The 21,076-nt window shown below is 36.4% G+C and overlaps 1 protein-coding gene across 10 annotated transcripts in view; it reads right to left on the reverse strand.

Annotated features, from left to right (window-relative positions):
* Nucleotides 1-21,076, reverse strand: part of LOC133771829 (endophilin-A1) — a 717,118-nt gene that overhangs the window by 639,550 nt on the left and 56,492 nt on the right. Inside the window, exon 3 of one of the 10 annotated variants that reach the window (XM_062208167.1) lies at nt 1,584-1,705. The exons of the other annotated variants lie outside the window; for them this stretch is intronic. Coding sequence (XP_062064151.1) covers nt 1,584-1,705 — 122 coding nt within the window. The remainder of the gene's footprint in view (nt 1-1,583; nt 1,706-21,076) is intronic. 10 annotated transcript variants of the gene reach the window in all.

Raw genomic sequence — 21,076 nt, forward strand, 5'->3', positions numbered from 1 at the left:
TCTCTCTCTCTCTCTCCCCACCACCCACCTCTGCCTCTCTATTACTCTGCATTTCAAATAATAAATAAATAAAACCTCAAAAAAAAAAAAGCGATATGAAAAAAGAAATAAGGGTGGCAGTAGCCAATCTGATTCCAAGGTTTGAAAAGCTGTGCAGTATCCAATAGGCTCACAATCCTATCAGCAAATAATAATGATTATTGAAGAATTAAAAAGTATTTTTCTTTTAATTTGTGCCTATATTTTAAATGCCAACTACATTGTTAAGACATAATACTTAATCAATGAAACTGTTAGGTATTTCTCTTTGCCTTGGAGTGCATAAAAAAATTACTGAGATACTAAAAGCATCATGAACTGAGAACATTTGGGAATCCCTGAGTTAATCTATAATGAAAGTAAGGCATTATTTAATGACTAAGAATTATAATGTGTGATAGTTATTAACTGCAACATTTACAGTAATAGAGATCTTTACTAAAAAATCTCTCAACTCCCCGGTAGTTCTTAATTGCTGTAATTACAACTCCACTCCTTCTCACTCAACTTTAATCTCTACTTACAATGCACTCGGCATTTTACCAAATCCATACCTTCCTCTTCAAGCCTAATATTGAATAGGCACAAGAATATCCCTCAAGTGGTGAAAAAAAAATCAGTCACCCACTGCTAAGGTTGAGATTTGGCATGAATTTTTAGCCAGCAAAAATTTCCAGGTATAAGCATCATTACCCATTATCAGTCAATGAACTTCACTGTGAAAAGGCTACTTGAAACTCTAAAAATAACAACAAATCTGGTGAATTTTTGATATCTGGTACTTGAATGAAAATGAGTAATTGCCATGTGAATAAAGATAAAACTCACAAGATTAAAAAAAGTTTTATTGGCATAATATTCAGTACCATCTGTTCACAATATACTTTATATATTAAATTATCTGAGGGACAGGTGTTTGGTACAGCAGTTAAGATGCCACTGGGGTTGCCTTCATCCTATACTGGAGTACCTGGGTTCAAGTCCTAGTTCCGTTCCCAATTCCGATTCCAGCTTCTTGCTAATATGTACCTTGGGAGGCAGCAGGTGATGGTTCAAGTACTTGGGTACCTGCCACCCACGTGGCAGACCTGGATTGAGTTTCTGACTCCCTGGCCTCAGACTGACCCAGCCAGGGCTGTTGCAGGCATTTGCAGAGTGAACCAGTATATGGGAGATTTCTCTCGCGCGCACGCTCTTGCTCTCTCTCACTCTCTTTCAAATAAATAAAAAACAAATTATCTGAAAATTCTGGATCATTTCTTAGCATATAATGCTGAGTAAACTTTCACTTAATGCCATAAAGGAATAACAGAGACCAGATTCACCCTGCTGCCCTAACTTAAAAACTACAAAATATATAAAACATTTTCAGACACTAAGGTAACAGGTAAAATAGGACTATAATCCCTGAAGAAAGGAAATGAATCAAGTAAGTCAACTGTATGATTGCCTCTGCTGCTTCACAGAGTTGTTTCCAACCCACAATGAACAAAGAGAATAACCAAACAGAACTTGGGTTCTCATCAAGTTGAGTAGACACATACAAATTCAGTGAATCATCGCAGCTAGAACTTGTAGGGCCAAGTCCTAGAGTATGAAGCATCAGGACAGAGCTGCAAAGATCTCCAAAGAGCTTCTCTTTGTTCAAGTATTCATCATTCTGTGCCTGAGAGAAAAGTAGAAAAGGCAAAAGAGGGAGCTATTATAAAACAGTAGACTGAACAGTTCCTAGAGGTCACAGAATGCTGCAAAGAGTTCATGTTTCCATTAGTTGCACTGGAAAGAATTCACAGTACCCAGGGCCTGAGTCTCTGAAAGGGCCATGTGTTAGTAATGGAATTAAATGCATCCTAGACAGAAAAAATATTTCCCTAGATGTACCCTAACGAGGCTTAAAACTAAGCATCAAAAGATCAAACTGATACACAGGTAGTCTACGCACAAGCAAGAACAAATTGTAACACCCTTTAAAGCAATACAATAAAAATCAACAAGTTCAAGTGCATGATGTCCAGCATGCGATCCAAAATTATCAAGCATGCAAAGAAATATAAACATGATCCATACTTTGGTGAAAAAATGTTTCAGATAATGGAATCAGAGGATTCAAGGACCTTGAAAGAGCTATTATAAATAATAAAGATATGTTTGAGAATTTAAATAAAAGTATTAACATAATGAAGAGAAACTAAAGTTTAAATAAAACAAATGGAACTACTAAATGTGAAAAAATAGCATGTGAATGAAAAACACATTAGATATGATTAATGGCAGGTTAAATAGTGCAGTAGAAAATGTCAAACTCGGCCGGCGCCGTGGCTCAACAGGCTAATCCTCCGCCTTGCGGCGCCGGCACACCGGGTTCTAGTCCCGGTCGGGGCACTGGTCCTGTCCCGGTTGCCCCTCTTCCAGGCCAGCTCTCTGCTGTGGCCAGGGAGTGCAGTGGAGGATGGCCCAAGTGCTTGGGCTCTGCACCCCATGGGAGACCAGGATAAGCACCTGGCTCCTGCCATCGGAACAGCGCGCTGCGCCGGCCACAGCGCGCTACCGCGGCGGCCATTGGAGGGTGAACCAACGGCAAAAGGAGGACCTTTCTCTCTGTCTCTCTCTCACTGTCCACTCTGCCTGTCAAAAATAAAAAAAAAAAAAAATTAAAAAAAAAAAAAAAGAAAATGTCAAACTCAAAACTATAGAAACAGAAATTATTCAAAACACAGCTAAATTATTTGCTAAACAACTGACAATCTGGACCTTGAGTAATTCTCACGAATCAAAGTCATTCAAAAAGAATGCAAAGACAAATGATCTGTGGGCTATTCTAGAATCTACAGACTTTTTAATTTTAAGTATAACAGTTATAGTTTTAAAAATTAATTATCTTTGCTTTAATATCAACATTTTTCATAATATGTTTCCTAAGATAGAACTGGAGTAACCTTCAGGATTTTGCATATAAACACAAATAATAAATCTAAACATGTGATAATTTTCTCCATACCTTTTCCCCTCTGACAAACATTACTGAGACATTCATTTTAAAAAATGTACCAAGGTGTTTATTTAAAGCTGACATTACACTTTGTTGAATAAGGTATTTTTTGTGTTCTTCATATATAAAGGCTTGGACAGATAAAATATGGACAATAAAACAATGTGAATGAAAACTACCATATATATATACACATTATATAATATATATATAATACATATAATATTCTTAAGCAAAAACAGAAAGCATGTGAGTATCTATTAAGTTGTTCTTTATATATTTTTCCATACCTAAAATATCTCAGAACAAAAACCACTGAAAGCTAGAGAAGATGTCATGAAATTAGCATTCTTATAAACTACAGCTAACTATGTACTATGAAAGTTATTTTAGGGGCCAGCACTATGGCGTAGTGAATAAGCCATTGTCTGTGATGCAGGGTGCTAGTTGGACTCCCAGCTGCTCCACTTCCCATTCCAGCTACCTCCTAATGCACCTTGGAAAACAGCACACGGCCCAGGTGCTTGAGCACCTGCACAAATGTGGGAGACCTGGAGGAAGCTCCTGGCTCCTGGCTTCAGACTAGCCCAGGCTCTGGCCACTGCAGCCATTTTTGGAGTGAACCACCTGACAAAAGATCTCTCTCTGTCTCCCCACCACCCACTGCTCCATAACTCTGCCTTTCAAATAAATAAATATATCTTTAGAGGAAAAAAAGTTATTTTAAAGCTCCAACATGACCCAAGATTTCTAAGGTTTATGTTTTAAATTCATCATACCAATATTTCTAACACTATAAAATTGGAAAATAACTTTCAAAGCATAAAATAACATTTTAAAAATTATGTTAAATTTATAAAGTAGAATACTAATCAGGTATTGAAAAGTAAAATTTTCAAAAAAAGGGGATATAACGAAAATGCTATTGGTATATTATCAAGATACATAAATGTGAATCCTTTTTTACAGAATAAAAACAAAAAATTTCCTATTTGCAAACACACACACACACACACACATACACACACAAACTACTGGGGGAAACTTTTGCCAGCTATTACAAAAGTTTTCACTAAGGGGCTAGAATTGTGGAATAGCAGATAAAGCTGCTACATATGATGCCAACATCCTATATGGACACAGGTTTGAGTCCTAGATCTTTCACTTCCAATCCAGCTCCCTGCTAATGTGCCTCAGAGAGCAGCGGAAAATGGCCCTAGTTTTTAATCCTGCAGGTAGGAGACCTGGAAGAAATTTCTGGCTCCTGGCTTCAGATCAAAGCAGCTCCAGTGGTTTTAGCCATTTGGGCAGTGAACCAGCAGACAGAAGATCTCACTCTACATCGCTCTCTCACTTGCTCTCGCTCGCTCTGTATCTCTTCCTCAGTCTTTCTCTGTGAACTATGCCTATCAAATAAATAAATTCTTTAAAACAGTTTTTAAAGTCTTCACTAGTTCTACTTCACATGAAAAAATTTTGAAACTCTCCTCTGACTCTCTTTCTTATCTTTAAAGACATGAGAATATTAGCATTGACTAAAATTGTTATGATATGAAGTAGATAGGAGGAATACTAGCAGCTAATTGAACTCAGAGTGTCTGATAACTTATAAAACAATTTAACATATTCAAAGTAGCTCCTATTAATAACACAAAAAGTATATAACAGTTATTGCTTTGGCATAGTGGAAAATTAGAAGTTAAGTTACTTACAACAAAATTAAATTTAGTAAATAACAAGGCCAAAATTCAAGCATGTTTACAGTTTCATATCTGCAATCTTTACACTGTATGACACAATTTTTCTGATATATAGGTATAACAGGGTTCAGAAGTCATGCAATTGGAAAAGATAAAGTAGTGCATCAAGAACTAAACAATATGGGCCTGGCATTGTGGCACAGTGGGCTAAACTGCCACCGGCAACACCAGCATTCCGTATGAGCACCACTTTGAGTCTTGGCTGCTCCATTTCTTTTTTTTTTTTTAATTGATATCAATGGAACAAATGTCATGTATCTCATACACATAGTTTTAAGAACATAATGACACTTTCCACACCATCGTCCCTCCCTCCCTCCCTCCCTTCCTCCCTCCCTCTCACCTTTCCTTCTACTTCTTTTCTTGTTTTTTTTTTTAATTTTTGTGATATTATACTTCTTTTTTGAGAACAAGTTTTATCATTAATTGAAGCAGCACCTAAGGAAACAGGCAAGTGCTGGGCAATTGGAATTATCTAAAACTTATGACACATAAGAATATCCTCCACTTAGTACACTAAAGTGAAGTAAATCTTTGAAAACAAGTTTTACTATTAGCTCTCAAAATACAGCTCTTTGAACGCAGAGGTACTATGTAGGAAGTTAGTGCTCAATGAATCCTGTTGTTAATTTAAAAATTAACACTCTTATGTATGACATCAGTGATCATCCTAGGCTCTTGACATGAGCTGCCTAGGCTATAGAAGCCTTTTGAATCCACAAACTCCATCAACATTTAGAAAAGGACACAGCAAAGTAGAAGTTCTCTTCTCCCTTCAGAGAAAAGTACATCCTTCCTTGATGACCACTTCTTTCCATTGAGGTCTCATTCACAGAGGTCCTTCATGTAGGACATTATTTTTTGCCACAGTGTCTTGGCTTTCTATGCCTGAAATGCTCCTGTGGGCTTCTTAGCCAGACCAGAAAGTCTTGAGGGCTGATTCTGAGGTAAGAATGCTACTATAAGCAACTGTCTTTCTATGAGTCTGCTGTATGGATTACTTCCCAAGTTGGAGTGTTCACACCTTTTTAATCTATCTATTATTATCACCAAACACTAATTCCTATTTGTATGATCACTTTAACAGTTAATCCTATCCATATGATCACTTTAACACTTAAAATACTTATCCCCAACCACTGCCCTGTTTATGGGGATTTGGCGTCCCGTGAAAATTTTTAAACTGTGCAATTAGAAATAAGTCCATGGGAATGTACACAGAACTATACAGCTTCAGTTAAAAGTGTCATACATTTCATAATTACAACTTTAGGAACATGGTGATTCTTACATATATATATATAATATTTATATTATATATGTGTAAAAAAGAATCCATCAGAACTATCCACATTTAATAAAATTATATTTTTCTTTTTTTAACTTTTATTTAATGAATATAAACTTCCAAAGTACAGCTTATGGATTACAATGGCTTCCCCCCGCATAACTTCCCTCCCACCCGCAACCCTCCCCTTTCCCGCTCCCTCTCCCCTTCCATTCACATCAAGATTCATTTTCAATTCTCTTTATATACAGAAGATCAGTTTAGTATATATTAAGTAAAGATTTCAACAGTTTGCCCCCACATAGCAACACAAAGTGAAAAAATACTGTTGGAGTACTAGTTATAGCATTAAATCAAAATGTACAGCACATTAAGGACAGAGATCCTACGTGATATTTTTTAAAAATTGATTAATTTTCTATGCAATTTCCAATTTAACACCAGGGTTTTTTTTTTTTTCATTTTCAATTATCTTTATATACTGAAGATCGATTCAGTATATACTAAGTAAAGATTTCATCACTTTGCACCCACACAGAAACACAAAGTGTAAAAATACTGTTTCAGTACTAGTTATAGCATCACTTCACATTGGACAACACATTAAGGTCAGATCCCACGTGAGACGAAAGTACACAGTGACACCTGTTGTTGATTTAACAATTTGACACTCCTGTTCATGGCGTCAGTAATCTCCCTAGGCTCTAGTCATGAGTTGCCAAGCCTATGGAAGCCTTTAGGGTTCCCGATTTGATCTTATTCCAACAGGGTCATAGTCAAAGTGGAAGTTCTCTCCTCCCTTCAGAGAAAGATACCTCCTTCTTTGATGGCACTGTTTTTTCCACTGGGATCTCACTTGCAGAGATCTTTCATTTAGGACTTTTTTTTTCCAGAGTGTCTTGGCTTTCCATGCCTAAAATACTCTCATGGACTCTTCAGCCAGATCCGAATGCCTTAAGGGCTGATTCTGAGGCCAGAGTGCTATTTAGGACATCTGCCATTCTATGAGTCTGCTGTGTCTCCCACTTCCCATGTTGGAACATTCTCTCCCTTTTTGGTTCTATCAGTTAGTATTTGCAGACACTAGTCTTGCTTGTGTGATCCCTTTGACTGTTAGACCTATCAGAGTGATTGTGAACTGAAATTGATCACTTGGACTAGTGAGATGGCATTGGTACATGCCACCTTGATGGGATTGTATTGGAATCCTCTGGCACGTTTCTAACTCCACCCTTTGGGTCAAGTCTGATTGAGCATGTCCCAAATTGTACATCTCCTCCCTCTCTTATTCCCACTCTTATATTTAACAGGGATCACTTTTCAGTTAAAATTTAAACACCTAAGAACAATTGTGTGTTAATTACAGAGTTCAACAACTAGTACTAGAACAACAACAACAACAACAAATACTAAAAAGGATAAAGTATTACATTGTACATCAACAGTCAGGACAAGAGCTGATCAGATCATTGTTTCTTATAGTGTCCATTTCACTTCAACATGTTTCCCCTTTGGTGCTCAGTTAGTTGTCACCGATCAGGGAAAACAAATGATATTTGTCTCTTTGGGACTGGCTTAATTCACTCAGCATGATGTTTTCCAGATTCCTACATCTTGTTGAAAATGACCGGGTTTCATTGTTTTTTACTGCTGTATAGTATTCTATAGAGTACATGTCCCATAATTTCTTTAACCAGTCTACTGTTGATGGGCATTTGGGTTGGTTCCAGGTCTTAGCTATTGTGAATTGAGCTGCAATAAACATTAATGTGCAGATGGCTTTTTTGTTTGCCAAATTAATTTCCTTTGGAAAATTCCAAGGAGTGGGATGCTGGGTTGTATGGTACGGTTATGTTCAGGTTTCTGAGGAATCTCCAGACAGACTTCCATAGTGGCTTAACCAGTTTGCATTCCCACTAACAGTGGGTTAGTGTCCCTTTACCCCACATCCTCTTCAGCATCTATTGTTGGTAGATTTCTGTATGTGAGCCATTCTCACTGGGGTGAGGTGAAACCTCATTGTGGTTTTGATTTGCATTTCTCTGATTGCTAGTGATCTTGAACATTCTTTCATGTGTCTATTGGCCATTTGGATTTCCTCTTTGGAAAAATGTCTCTTGGGGTCCTTGGCCCATCTCTTAAGTGGGTTGTTTGTTTTGATGTTGTGGATTTTCTTGATTTCTTTGTAGATTCTAGTTATCAACCCTTTATCTGTTGCATAGTTTGCAAATATTTGTTCCCATTCTGTCTGTTGCCTCTTTACTTTCCTGACTGTTTCTTTGAAGTACAGAAACTTATTAATTTGATGCAATCCCAAATGTTAATTTTGGTTTTGAATGCCTGTGCTCCTGGGGTCTTTTCCAAGAAGTGTACCTATATCTTGCAGGGTTTCTCCAATGCTCTCTAATAATTTGATGGTGTTGGGTCGTAGATTTAAGTCTTTAATCCATGTTGAGTGAATTTTTCTGTAAGGTGAAATGTAGGGGTCTTGCTTCATGCTTCTGCACGTGGAAATCCAATTTTCTCAGCACCATTTATTGAATAGATTATCCTTATTCCAGGGATTGGTTTTGGATCTTTGATCAAATGTAAGTTGGCTGTAGATGTTTGGACTGATTTCTGGTGTTTCTATTCTGTTCCATTGGTCTATCCATCTGTTTCTGTACCAGTACCATGCTGTTTTCATAACAACTGCCCTGTAGTATGCCCTGAAATCTGGTATTGTGATGCATCCGGCTTTGTTTTTGTTGTACAAGATTGCTTTGGCTATTCGAGGTCTCCTGTGTCTCCATATGAATTTCAGCATCATTTTTTCCAGATCTGAGAAGAAGGTCTTCGGTATCTTGATTGGTATTGCATTGAATCTGTAAATTGCTTTTGGGAGAATAGACATTTTGATGATAAAGATTCTTCCAATCCATGAGCATGGAAGATTTTCCCATTTTTTGGTATCCTCTTCTATTTCTTTCTTTAAAGATTTGTAATTTTCATCGTAGAGATCTTTAATGTCCTTGGTTAAGTTTACTCCAAGGTATTTGATTGTTTTTGTAGCTATTGTGAATGGGATTGACTTTAGAAGTTCTTCCTCAGCCGTGGCATTGCCTGTGTATACAAAGGCTGTTGATTTTTGTGCATTGATTTTATATCCTGCTATTTTGCCAAACTCTTCTATGAGTTCCACTGGTCTCTTAGTAGAGTTCTTTGGATCCCCTAAATAAAGAATCATATCATCTGCAAAGAGGGATAGTTTGAGTTCTTCCTTCCCAATTTGTATCCCTTTAATTTCTTTTTCTTGCCTAATAGCTCTGGCTAAAACTTCCAGAACTATATAGAATATTACTGGTGAGAGTGGGCATCCCTGTCTGGTACCAGATCTCAGCGGAAATGCTTCCAACTTTTCCCCATTTAATAGGATGTTGGCCGTGGGTTTTTCATATCTTGCTTTGATTGTGTTGAGGAATGTTCCTTCCATATCCAGTTTGCTTAGAGTTTTCATCATGAAAGGGTGTTGTATTTTATCAAATGCTTTCTCTGCGTCTATTGAGAGAATCATATGGTTTTTCTTCTGCAGTCTGTTAATGTGGTGTATCACGTTGATTGGTTCACGAACATTGAACCATCCCTGCATACCAGGGATAAATCCCACTTGGTCTGGGTGGATGATCTTTCTGATGTGATGTTGCATTCTATTGCCCAGAATATTATTGAGTATTTTTGCATCTATGTTCATCAGGAATATTGGTCTGTAATTGTCTTTCAATGCTGCATCTTTTTCTGGCTTAGGAATTAAGGTGATGCTGGCTTCATAGAAAGAATTTGGGAGGATTCCCTCTTTTTTGATTGCTTTGAATAGTTTGAGAAGAATTGGAGTTAGTTCTTCTTTAAATGTCTGGTAGAATTCAGCAGTGAATCCATCTGGTCCTAGGCTTTTCTTTGTTGGGTGGGCCTTTATTACTGTTTCAATTTCTGTCTCAGTTATGGGTCTGTTTAGGTTTTCTATGTCTTCCTGGCTCAATTTAGGGAGGTTGTATGTGTCCAGGAATCTGTCCATTTCTGATAGATTTCCCTGTTTGCTGGCAAACAAATCCTTGTAGTAATTTCTGATGATTATTTTTATTTCTGTGGTGTCTGTTGTTTATGTTTCCTTTTTCATCTCTGATTTTATTGATTTGGGTCTTTTCTCTTCTTTTTTTTAGTTAGTTGGGCCAATGGGGTGTCAATTTTGTTTATTTTTTCAAAAAAACAGCTCCTCGTTTGGCTGATTTTTTGTAATGTTTTTTGGATTCAATCCTGTTGATTTCTTCTTTGATTTTAATTATTTTTCTTCTCCTACTAGATTTGGGTCTGGATTGCTACAGATTTTCTAGATCCTTGAGATGACTTGAAAGCTCATCTATTTGGTGCCTTTCCAATTTCTTGATGTAGGCACCTATTGATATAAACTTTCCTCTTAACACTGCTTTTGTTGTATCCCATAGGTTGTGGTATGTTGTGCTTTTATCCTCATTTACTTCCAGAAAATTTTTTACTTCTCTTTTAATTTCTTCTATGACCCATTGTTCATTCAGGAATTTGTTGTTCAATCTCCATGTGTTTGCATATGCTCTAGGGATTCCTGAGTTGCTAATTTCCAACTTCATTCCTTTGTGGTCTGACAAGCTGCATGGTAGGATTCTAATTCTTTTGAATTTGCTGAGACTTGCTTTGTGGCCTAGTATGTGGTCAATCCTAGAGAAGGTTCCATGTACTGCTGAGAAGAATGTAAATGCTTCATGTGTAGGATGAAAAGTTCTGTAGATATCTGTTAGATCCATTTGGGCTATAGTGTTGTTTAAATCTTCTGTCTCCTTGTTGATCTTCTTTCCTGTTGATCTATCTCTGAGAGTGGAGTATTGAAGTCCCCCAGTACTATTGTATTGGGGTCTAAGTCTCCCTTTAAGTCCCTTAACAAGTCTTTTAAATAAACCGGTGCCCTGTAATTAGGTGCATATACATTGATAATTGTTATATCTTCCTGTTGAATGGATCCCTTAGTCATTATATAGTGCCCCTCTTTGTCTCTCCTAACAGTTTTTGTGGTAAAGTTTATGTTGTCCAATATTAAGATGGTTACGCCCGCTCTTTTTTCATTTCTGTTGGTATGGTATATCTTTTTCCAGCCTTTCACTTTCAGTCTGTATGCATCATTGTTGGAAAGATGTGTTTCTTGTAAGCAGCAAAAAGATGGGTTTTGTTCCTTAACCCAATCAGCCAATCGGTGTCTTTTAACTGGACAGTTCAGGCCATTAACGTTCAATGTGACTGTTGATAAGTAGTAACTTTGCCGTGCCATTTCCCAAAGATATTTTCTAATATATGGTTTGAGATTCCTGTGATCTTTTGCCGTGAAGTTTCCTTCCTTTACCTTCTTTCATATTGGTGACCGTGTTTCTGTGTTCCTATGTGTAACACATCTTTAAGCATCTATAAAATTATATTTTCACACATTTCAGAAAGTATCGAAATTAATGTGCACCTTGTGTGTCTTTCTTTCTTTTTTTTTTTTTTTACGGGCAGAGTGGACAGTGAGAGAGAGAGAGAGAGAGAAAGGTCTTCCTTTGCCGTTGGTTCACCCTCCAATGGCCGCCGCGACCGGCGCACCGCGCTGATCCGAAGGCAGGAGCCAGGTGCTTCTCCCATGGGGTGCAGGGCCCAAGCACTTGGGCCATCCTCCACTGCACTCCTGGGCCATAGCAGAGAGCTGCACTGGAAGAGGGGCAACCAGGACAGAAAGAATCCAGCTCCTCGACCGGGACTAGAACCCGGTGTGCCAGTACCACTAGGCGGAGGATTAGTCTATTGAGCCGCGGCGCCAGCCCAACCTTGTGTGTCTTAAAAATGGTAATAAAACCCAAATATATCCATAATTGACAGCTAAATGCTATAAGCCATAACCACAACAACAAGGGAAAAAAAATCAATAACATCTGCAACTCTGAATTAGAGAAGGGAACATCTTCTACTAAATCATACAGGGCAAGGTAGTCCAGCAAGAATTTCTAATCCAAACTCAAACAGATATTCATTCAATAGTTTGTTTTTTTTTTTTTTTTTTTTTTTTTTTTTTTTTTTTTTTTGGTTTGGACAGGCAGAGTGGACAGTGAGAGAGAGAGAGAGACAGAGAGAAAGGTCTTCCTTTTGCCATTGGTTCACCCTCCAATGGCCGCCGCGGCCGGCGCACCGCGCTGATCTGATGGCAGGAGCCAGGTGCTTTTCCTGGTCTCCCATGCGGGTGCAGGGCCCAATCACTTGGGCCATCTTCCACTGCACACCCGGGCCATAGCAAAGAGCTGGCCTGGAAGAGGGGCAACCGGGACAGAATCAGGCACCCCAACCGGGACTAGAACCCAGTGTGCAGGCGCCGCAAGGTGGAGGATTAGACTGTTGAGCCACGGCGCCGGCCACATCAATATTTTTGAACAGCACATTGATAACTTTAGAGTTAACAAATGTCACCAATCAAGAAAACCAAAATTAATTATACCATACACTTGTAGTACTTTCTAATGCCTACGTATCCTACTCTGTTGGTAGAAGATTCTATTAATACAACTACCCAATTTCTAAAGAAATGAGCTGATGGTACCTCTCTAGAGAAGTACTAAATATACTCTGTCTATTAGGAATGGCCAACTATAGACTATTTATGGAGATTTGTCTCAAGAAGTTTATAGTCTACTCAATGTGCACATGCACATGAAAGACTGTGGAAAATCTTGTTAAAAATTATAAACAGGGTCCAAGATGAAAGTAATTATCCTTAATTGAGAGGCTTAAAGAAGTACCAACTATTCTGAGTACTAAAAAAGTAAAGTATTTCAAAAAGCAAAGAACTGGAAGAAAAGCCTTTCTGGCATAGAGAAACAAGAAAGGCATAGAAAAGAAATTACTTGGTGCTTTGGATCTCCCCCATTTAATCTCTAAAGAATGTTACTACTCTGGGAAATCCTTAGATTTGATTATATACATCATCCACATCTGAAGCAAATCCAAAAAATCAAGTGATATTAAAGAGGAAATGTAAACTGAAAGAATAAAAATATTCAGCACAAATTTAAAAGTAATTTTCATATGAAGATCTGAACCAAATGATTATTAAAAGGCAGTTCCATTTACCATTGCAAATAGCAATGTATTCTAGAAACAATGGTGTGACAGCATGATAGTTAGGAATTTATTACTTTTTAAGAAACCCCTTTAAAGGTTAAAATCATGTTTAGTTCATAGCCTTCCAGTTTCTAACACAACAGTGAAACAAGTACCAGAAGTTAACTCATATGTCATTTCCCTTTAATTTATGTCCTAGGCATACTAAACACTGGAAAAAAATATTGGATATCCTCCTTGGAAAATTAAAGAGTACATATGTCACCTAGGAGCACAAACAGTAAATATGGTTGAACTTTTACCAGAAGACAGGTTTCAATAGAAAATTCCACTAAAATGTCAACATTCATAATGGTTTACTTTAAGGATAACCAGTAAAGGAATATTTGGCTAGAACATTCTATTATTCCAAGACCATGTAAACATAATTTATTTGGCCAGAATTTTCATAAAATTGTCACTTTTAACTAGAGAATACACTCAATAGATATATTGAATGTTTCGCTTTAATACCAGATTTGCTTTTACAATATTTTATTCAAACCTACAATTCTTCAAAAAATAATTAATTATGGGTATTTTGACATTTCAAACTTTCTACAAGAAATCCTCTACAAGATTTTGAATACAGTCATGCTTATTTTGAGGGGGTTTAAGTATGATTATTGTGTATTAGTTTTATTTGTATGGATTAATCTTACACTGCCAACTATGGTAGTAGGAATTCTGCTGAAATGGTGCACTGAACCCTAAAAAAGCCAATCAAAAATGGCAATAGCATCTGTAGGTATGATCATAGCAATAATACTTAACTTCTCACCCAATACAATTTACAGTTCTAAAAACAAAATTATATCTGACATCTATTCACATTCACAAGTGCAAGAGTATCTGATTTCTTTTTTTTATATTTCTTGCATATATTACTTTTAACTTTTGTAAGGAACTTACTATACATAAAGTCAAATTTTGAAATCAACAGTTATGGTAAATATTGCATTTTAAAATAAAACTGCTGGGGCCAGCACTGTGGCATAGTGGGTAAGGCCTGCAGTGCTGGCACCCCATGTGGGTGCTGGTTCAAGTCCTGGCTGCTCCTCGTCCAATCCAGCTCTCTGCAGTGGCCTGGGAAAGCAGTAGAAGATGGTCCAAGTCCTTGGGCCCCTGCATCCATGTGGGAGACCCAGAAGAGTCTCCTGGCTTCTCATCAGCACAGCTCTGGCCATAGCAGCAATCTGGGGAGTGAACTAGCAGAAGAAGCACCTCTCTCTCTCTCTCTGCCTCTGCCTCTGCCTCTCCACAACTCTGCCTTCAAAATAAATAAATAAATATCTTAAAAAAGAAAATAATAAAATAAAACTGCTTCTGTATTTTAACTATTAAAATGAAAATGTTCTAAATTTGTTGGAGTGGTATTACAAAACGTGGTACCTGTTATAATAAATATCCATGTTTACATAATGATATGAAAATTCAAATTATATAATTGTAAGAATTTTATATATTCTTATAAATATAAACAATAAAATTTATCTAAGATTCTGAGTAATTTTGTAGGTGAAATCACTGATATACTTCAGTAAGATTTCATAAACTATCAAAAGTAGTCAAAGTTAATGTCTGTAGAAACTCATTTAAACCCAAGGGTAAGACAGGCATTTGGGCTCATTTGCTGCCTCTCATGTGCTATCACAAACCAGATTATCTCATGACCTCAATGTGAAACTATAAAAAAGTTCACTATTTTTCCAAAGTTACTTACTTTACACTTGACTGGTTCTTAATCGCAAAATTAGATACTAGCTTTCAGAGTTAGGTACATTTCTTATCGGTTGAATATAACTATATCTGAATATTAAAGGAAAATATAAATAATATTATCTTTGCTATGCAAATAAGGAATGCCTTAGGGATAAGGAAAGGCCTCCAGGTATTTTCAAATAAGTGGATGCAGAAGTGTATTTCATGTTTAGTTTACTTCCCAACTATTTTAAATACTATTGATCTCAGCATTGTTTATATATAATATCTAGTTCATTCTCCTTTGAAACACTTAGTTTTGATTATAACATGAAAATTAACCAAAGGCATTGTAAGAATAGGTAAGCCTTTATCAATGTTACTGAATAGCCAAAGACCATTTTTAGTGTCTCCTGTGAACACTGTAAAGTTACCATAATGACATTTTCATTGCCTGAGATTTTATTTAAGCATTTATATATCTTTTCTTACATTTTTTAAAAATAGGAAACTAAAATAAGGTTTATGATAGTAAAACACTATAATCCTACTGAATACATTTTTGTGGTCATCCCTTTCTTCCAGGTTTATATTCTCCTTAAGGATCTTATAAAATAATAAATTTGTTAAGAGAATTAGGATTATTCTGTGATAACTCTAGATAAAACAAAAACATATGTCCCATTCATAAGTACAATGATTTAAATTTACAGAGGGCTTCTAAATGTTTTGAGTTGTGTACTAATTACATATTTATCTCCCCCACACACAAAAAAGTGAGTAAATGACAATTCCCAGTGACAAAACCACAAAATTCACACATAATCGCTAGATCAATAGTAAATACAGATTCTGGGCACACAACTATCCATTTATAGATGCAAACAAGAATCTCCACAGATACTGACCCTCTAGTAACAACAATCATGAGTCACTGCATCAATTTATGGACATCAGAACCTATCCCAGTTGGGATCCTCTCATTACAATCCAAATTACTACAGTTCACATATACTGATGAAAGCTGTAGAAGGTACGGCAAATAAATTTTCTCTCCTATAAAAACTCCTCACAATTTACTACCTAAAACAAAGTTTTAATTCAGTACTTGATGGGAAGAACTGTGAACAACAAACAGGATGTTGTGGCATGGATAACACAAAGTCCAGGTACTTACTTTCTTCCTTCTAGGGCAAAACCTTCACTAGTCAATCTTGTAAAATACTATTAAGAATAGGGGGCTCTGGGTGGCGCCACGGCTCAATACGCTAATATTTCGCCTGCAGCGCCAGCACAGCGGGTTCTAGTCCTGGTCGGGGCGCCGGATTCTGTCCCGGTTGCCCCTCTTCCAGGCCAGCTCTCTGCTGTGGCCCGGGAGTGCAGTGGAGGATGGCCCAAGTACTTGGGCCCTGCACCCCATGGGAGGCCAGGATGAGCACCTGGCTCCTGCCTTCGGATCAGTGTGGTGCGCCAGCTGTGGCAGCCATTGGAAGGTGAACCAATGGCAAAGGAAGACCTTTCTCTCTCTCTCTCTCACTGTCCACTCTGCCTGTCAAAAAAAAAAAAAAAAGAAAAAGAAAAAGAATAGGGGGCTCTAACAATGTCTAATCACTCTGTAAATAAAACATGATCATGTTCCACTCCCAGGAAAATGGAATCCAAGCATTTTCTCTATTTCTACAAAACTAAAAAACCCTGAATGTTATATATAGAACAAACATAAGAGAACTCTGAGAGATAAAGATTTGGGAGAAAGGTATTCTGGCTAGGACCTTGAGACCCTAGAAACAACACACCAGGGAATTTCTTGGGTTTTCTTTTTCCCTCATATATATCTCTACCACAATCATGGGGCAGGAAAAGTTAGGAACCTAGAAATACCAGCAAACACAAAGAGGCAAAAGCCTCCTCTCTTTAGTTAAAGGAACAGAGTAAAGGGGAAAGGTAGCCTAGTCAGGCAAAACAGTTTTAGACATTAATCACTCTACTCCAGCCAAACAGCACAGGAAAAACTATATAAACACCTATATCTATATCTATATCTATCTATCTATCTATCTATCTATCTATATATATATATATATATCACCACCCACACCAGCAAACCCAAGTAGGGAGCTGAGTCCTCAGTTCTTGCAAGGCATTAACGAGGCTCTCAAGCCTCCCTAACTGCTGCCAGGATATTTTCAGAGACAGACAAGTGGGGAGCCTTTTATACCCACGGGACTGTAAGGCGACTCTCCACTCTCCAGGCCACTGTTCTCTACTGGAGCAGTATCACAGGATACTTGTGGAGACAGAAGTTTCACAACTGCCCAGCAGTTTGAAAGCTCCCTTCCTCCCTACAGCATCAGCTGAAGCTACATAGAGAAGAGTAGGCAGACATTCTTGCTCTTCCTGGGCAAAGTGGTATTACTGAGGCCTAACAGAAGAGAGGAATGCTCATGCCCATCCATGAATAATAGCCACCTAAAAAGAAGATTTAAATAAGATGCCGAGTCCATGACATAAAAATGAAAACAGGATCAGATAAAAAAATTATTCCTAACACCCCAAACCTAGAATATTTTAAAATGAATTAAAAATAAAACAATCAACAGATGTCGATGCCAAGATGACAGAGATAATAGAATTACTTAACTACAATTTAGCAGCAACCATCATGTCAATGTTTCAAACAGTAGGTATGCATATACAAGAGATAAACTGGACAGCTTGGCAAAGAAATAGATATTCTCAACAAAGAAATAGATGCAAAAAGAAAAGCCAAATGGAAATTTTATAAGTGAAAAGTACAAAACCCAAAATAACTCATTAGGTGGGATCAAGATCTGATAAAGGACTCAGTGAAAGGGACGAGAGAACAATTGAAGTTACCCAGTCTGAACAACAACAGAGAAAATAGACTTGAACGAAATGAGCACTGGCTCCGGAACTTGTAAAGGATCTAACATTATGTCACTTGAGGACTGAGAGGAGAAAAAAAGGAAAGCAGAGGAAAATAAGTATATAAGAAAAACAGTGCCTCAGTTATCAGATATGGCAAAGGACATACATGTACAGGTTCAAAAGGCTGAACAAATCCAAATAGGATACATCTAAATAAATCTAAACCAAGGCATGTAATAGCAAAACTTATAAACTCTAAGGGCAAAGAAAAAATCTTGAAAGCCAAAACAGCAAAACGCTGCCTTACCTTTATGCAGGTGTGGGAAACTCTGGCCCACGGATGGTCTAAAGCCCACAAAATCATACAATCTGGCCCTGCCAAGGCAGCCACAGGTGGGACTCAAAATTCAATACATCTACACCAGAATAATTTTTAAGTCGATAATTTTGTATGGCCTCCAAATAATGTTATCAATATGCAAATGGCCTTTAGCAGAAAAAAAAGTCTCCCACACTTGCAAGAAATAATTATTTACATGCCATCAAGTTTCTCACTGAAACCATGTTAGCAAGAAAGTAGAGACACATTTTTTATGTACTAAAAGAAAAGAATTACCAAAATTCAATATCCAGTGAAACATTTCTCAGGAATGAGACATAAATCAGGACATCCTTAAGTAAAGGGAAACTAATTTGTTCTCGAGAGACTAATCATAAAAGAATGGCTTAAATAAGTTTTCTAAGAAGAAAAGATAAGAAGAGATCCTGGAACATCACAAAAGGTGAAAGAAAAGAGCAAAAATGTGGGTACATAAAATATCCATTCTCTTCTTACAGTTTCCTAAATTATGTTTGATGGTTGAAGCAAAAGCATAAGAAAAATCTTTTGTGGTTCTAAATGTATTTAGAAAAAATATTTTTGATAATCATGTTATAAATTGGAAAGTTAAGGTAAGGGACATGAAGAATAAGATTTCTACATGTCCCTTAAAATGGTAATATGTATACATTGGTAGACTATCAAAAGCTACATATATACAGTATAATTCTTACAGCAAAAAAACAGATACAATCAGAAATATTATATATAAATCAAAATGAAATTCTAAAACTTGATTAAATTGCAAACCAGAAGATAGGAAAAATAAAATGAGGAAGGAAAACAGGAAATAAATGAAGAAGAAAAATATACATTTGAGTGCTAACTTATTAATAATTACATAGAAAGTAAATAATCTAAAATAAAATGAAAAAAATCACAAGATTGCATTAAAAATATGGTATCTAAAAGAAATTAATTTCAAATATAGTAGTATAGGTAAGTTTAAAATAAAAAGATAGAAAAAGATCTCTCATGAACACATATTCAAAAGAAAGGAGAATACTTATTGTTAACACTAGAATAAAGAGAATTCTTCAAAGCAAAAAATAAAACTATATATATAGCTGATATTAGTGATTAAAATATCAGTGCAGGGGCTGGCATTGTGTTATAGTGGGTAAAGCCACCACCTTTAATGACAGCATACCAATTGGGCACCAGTTAAAGACCCAGCTATTCCACTTCTGATGCAGTTCCTTGCTAATTCTCCTGGGGAAGCAGAAGATGGCCCAGGGGCTTGGGCCCCAGCACCCATGTGGGAGACCTGGAAGAAGTTCGTGGCTTCTGGCTTCAGCCTAGCCATTGAGGCCATTTGGGGAGTACATCTGTAAATGGAAGATCGATCGATCTCTCTTTCTTTCTCTTTCTAACTCTGACTTTCAAATGAATGAAAGAAAAATCTTTTTTAAAAAATCAGTCCAATAAAAGACTTTGCTGATCTTAAATGTGTATGCTAAAATCTTTGGAGATTTAAAATGTTTGCAGAAAAAACTGACAGAACTAAAAAGATGAATAAATCAATAAGTCAGCAAATATTTTGGCAAAATCAAAACCACTAACTCAAAAACGATAGAAATTAGCAATAAATCATCAGATATTGATTGAACATGCCACTAAACAGCAAATACATATTTTTTTTCAAATCCAACAAATTTATACTAAGATAATCCATATCTTGGGCAATCAAATAAATGCTGACAATTTAAAAGAAGTTAAATCATAGAGTTTATTCTCTGACCATATGCAATCAAACTAAAAATGAAATACAAAGGGAAAGTCTCCAACTACTTGGAAATTACATAACACACTTTTACATACTTCTTGGGTCAAAGAAGAAGTCTCAGAGGGAACTTAAAAATACATATAAATGAATAAAAGTCAAACACCACAAATCAAAATATGAGGGATAAAGCTAAATCAGCTGAGTAAAACTTATGAAGTTAAATGTAGATTACAAAAGAGAAAATCTCAAATCAATAGTCATGCTTTCACCACAAGAAAATAAAAGAGCAAAGTAGATCCATAAAGGAAATAATAAAAAATGGAAACCAATTAAATGAAAACAGCAAAAACAATAGAGAAAATCAATGAATCAAAGAAAGAGCTTTTTAGAAAACTCAATATACATGAAGAAGCTCTAGCAAGGTGCTCGCTCTGTCAAACACACACACACACACACACACACCCCTCACTGGTATCAAAAATAAAATACGAGTGTGCCTACAAATTCAGAAGACACCAAAAGTAATAAGAGAATTCAATGAACAGTTCTACACATACACATCTGGTAACCTGGGTAACATGAAACAATTCCTTGAAATGTACAAATTACCACACAGCCTCAATATGAGACAAACTTAACAGTTGAACTGTTAAGGAAATATTATGAAAACTACCACCAAAGAACTCTGTGATTTCCCTGGAATATTCTATCAAGCATTTACAGAAGAATTAACATCAAATTCTATATAATTTGTTACAGAAAACAGAAAAGAAGGGAAAATTTACCAATTCATGTTAGAAAACTATACATATTTCCAAAAACAAAACTAAAGACAGTAAGAAATAAAGTACGCATCATAATTACAGATGTTAAAAAAAAATCCTTAACAAGACATTAACAGATGATACTTGATAATATGTCAAATGAACTGTATACTGTTACCAATTTAAACATATTCAAGGTATGAAAAGCTATTTCCATAGTTCAAGATAAATCAATGTGTTTAACCACATCCACAGTCTAAACAAGAAAAATTCATGGTTACATCAATAGGTGCAATAAAAGTTTATGACAATATTCAACAACCATTGATGACAAAAGTCCTCAGAAATATAGGAAT

The sequence above is a fragment of the Lepus europaeus genome, chromosome 12 (genome assembly GCF_033115175.1).
Source record: "Lepus europaeus isolate LE1 chromosome 12, mLepTim1.pri, whole genome shotgun sequence".
Lineage (NCBI taxonomy): Eukaryota > Metazoa > Chordata > Mammalia > Lagomorpha > Leporidae > Lepus > Lepus europaeus.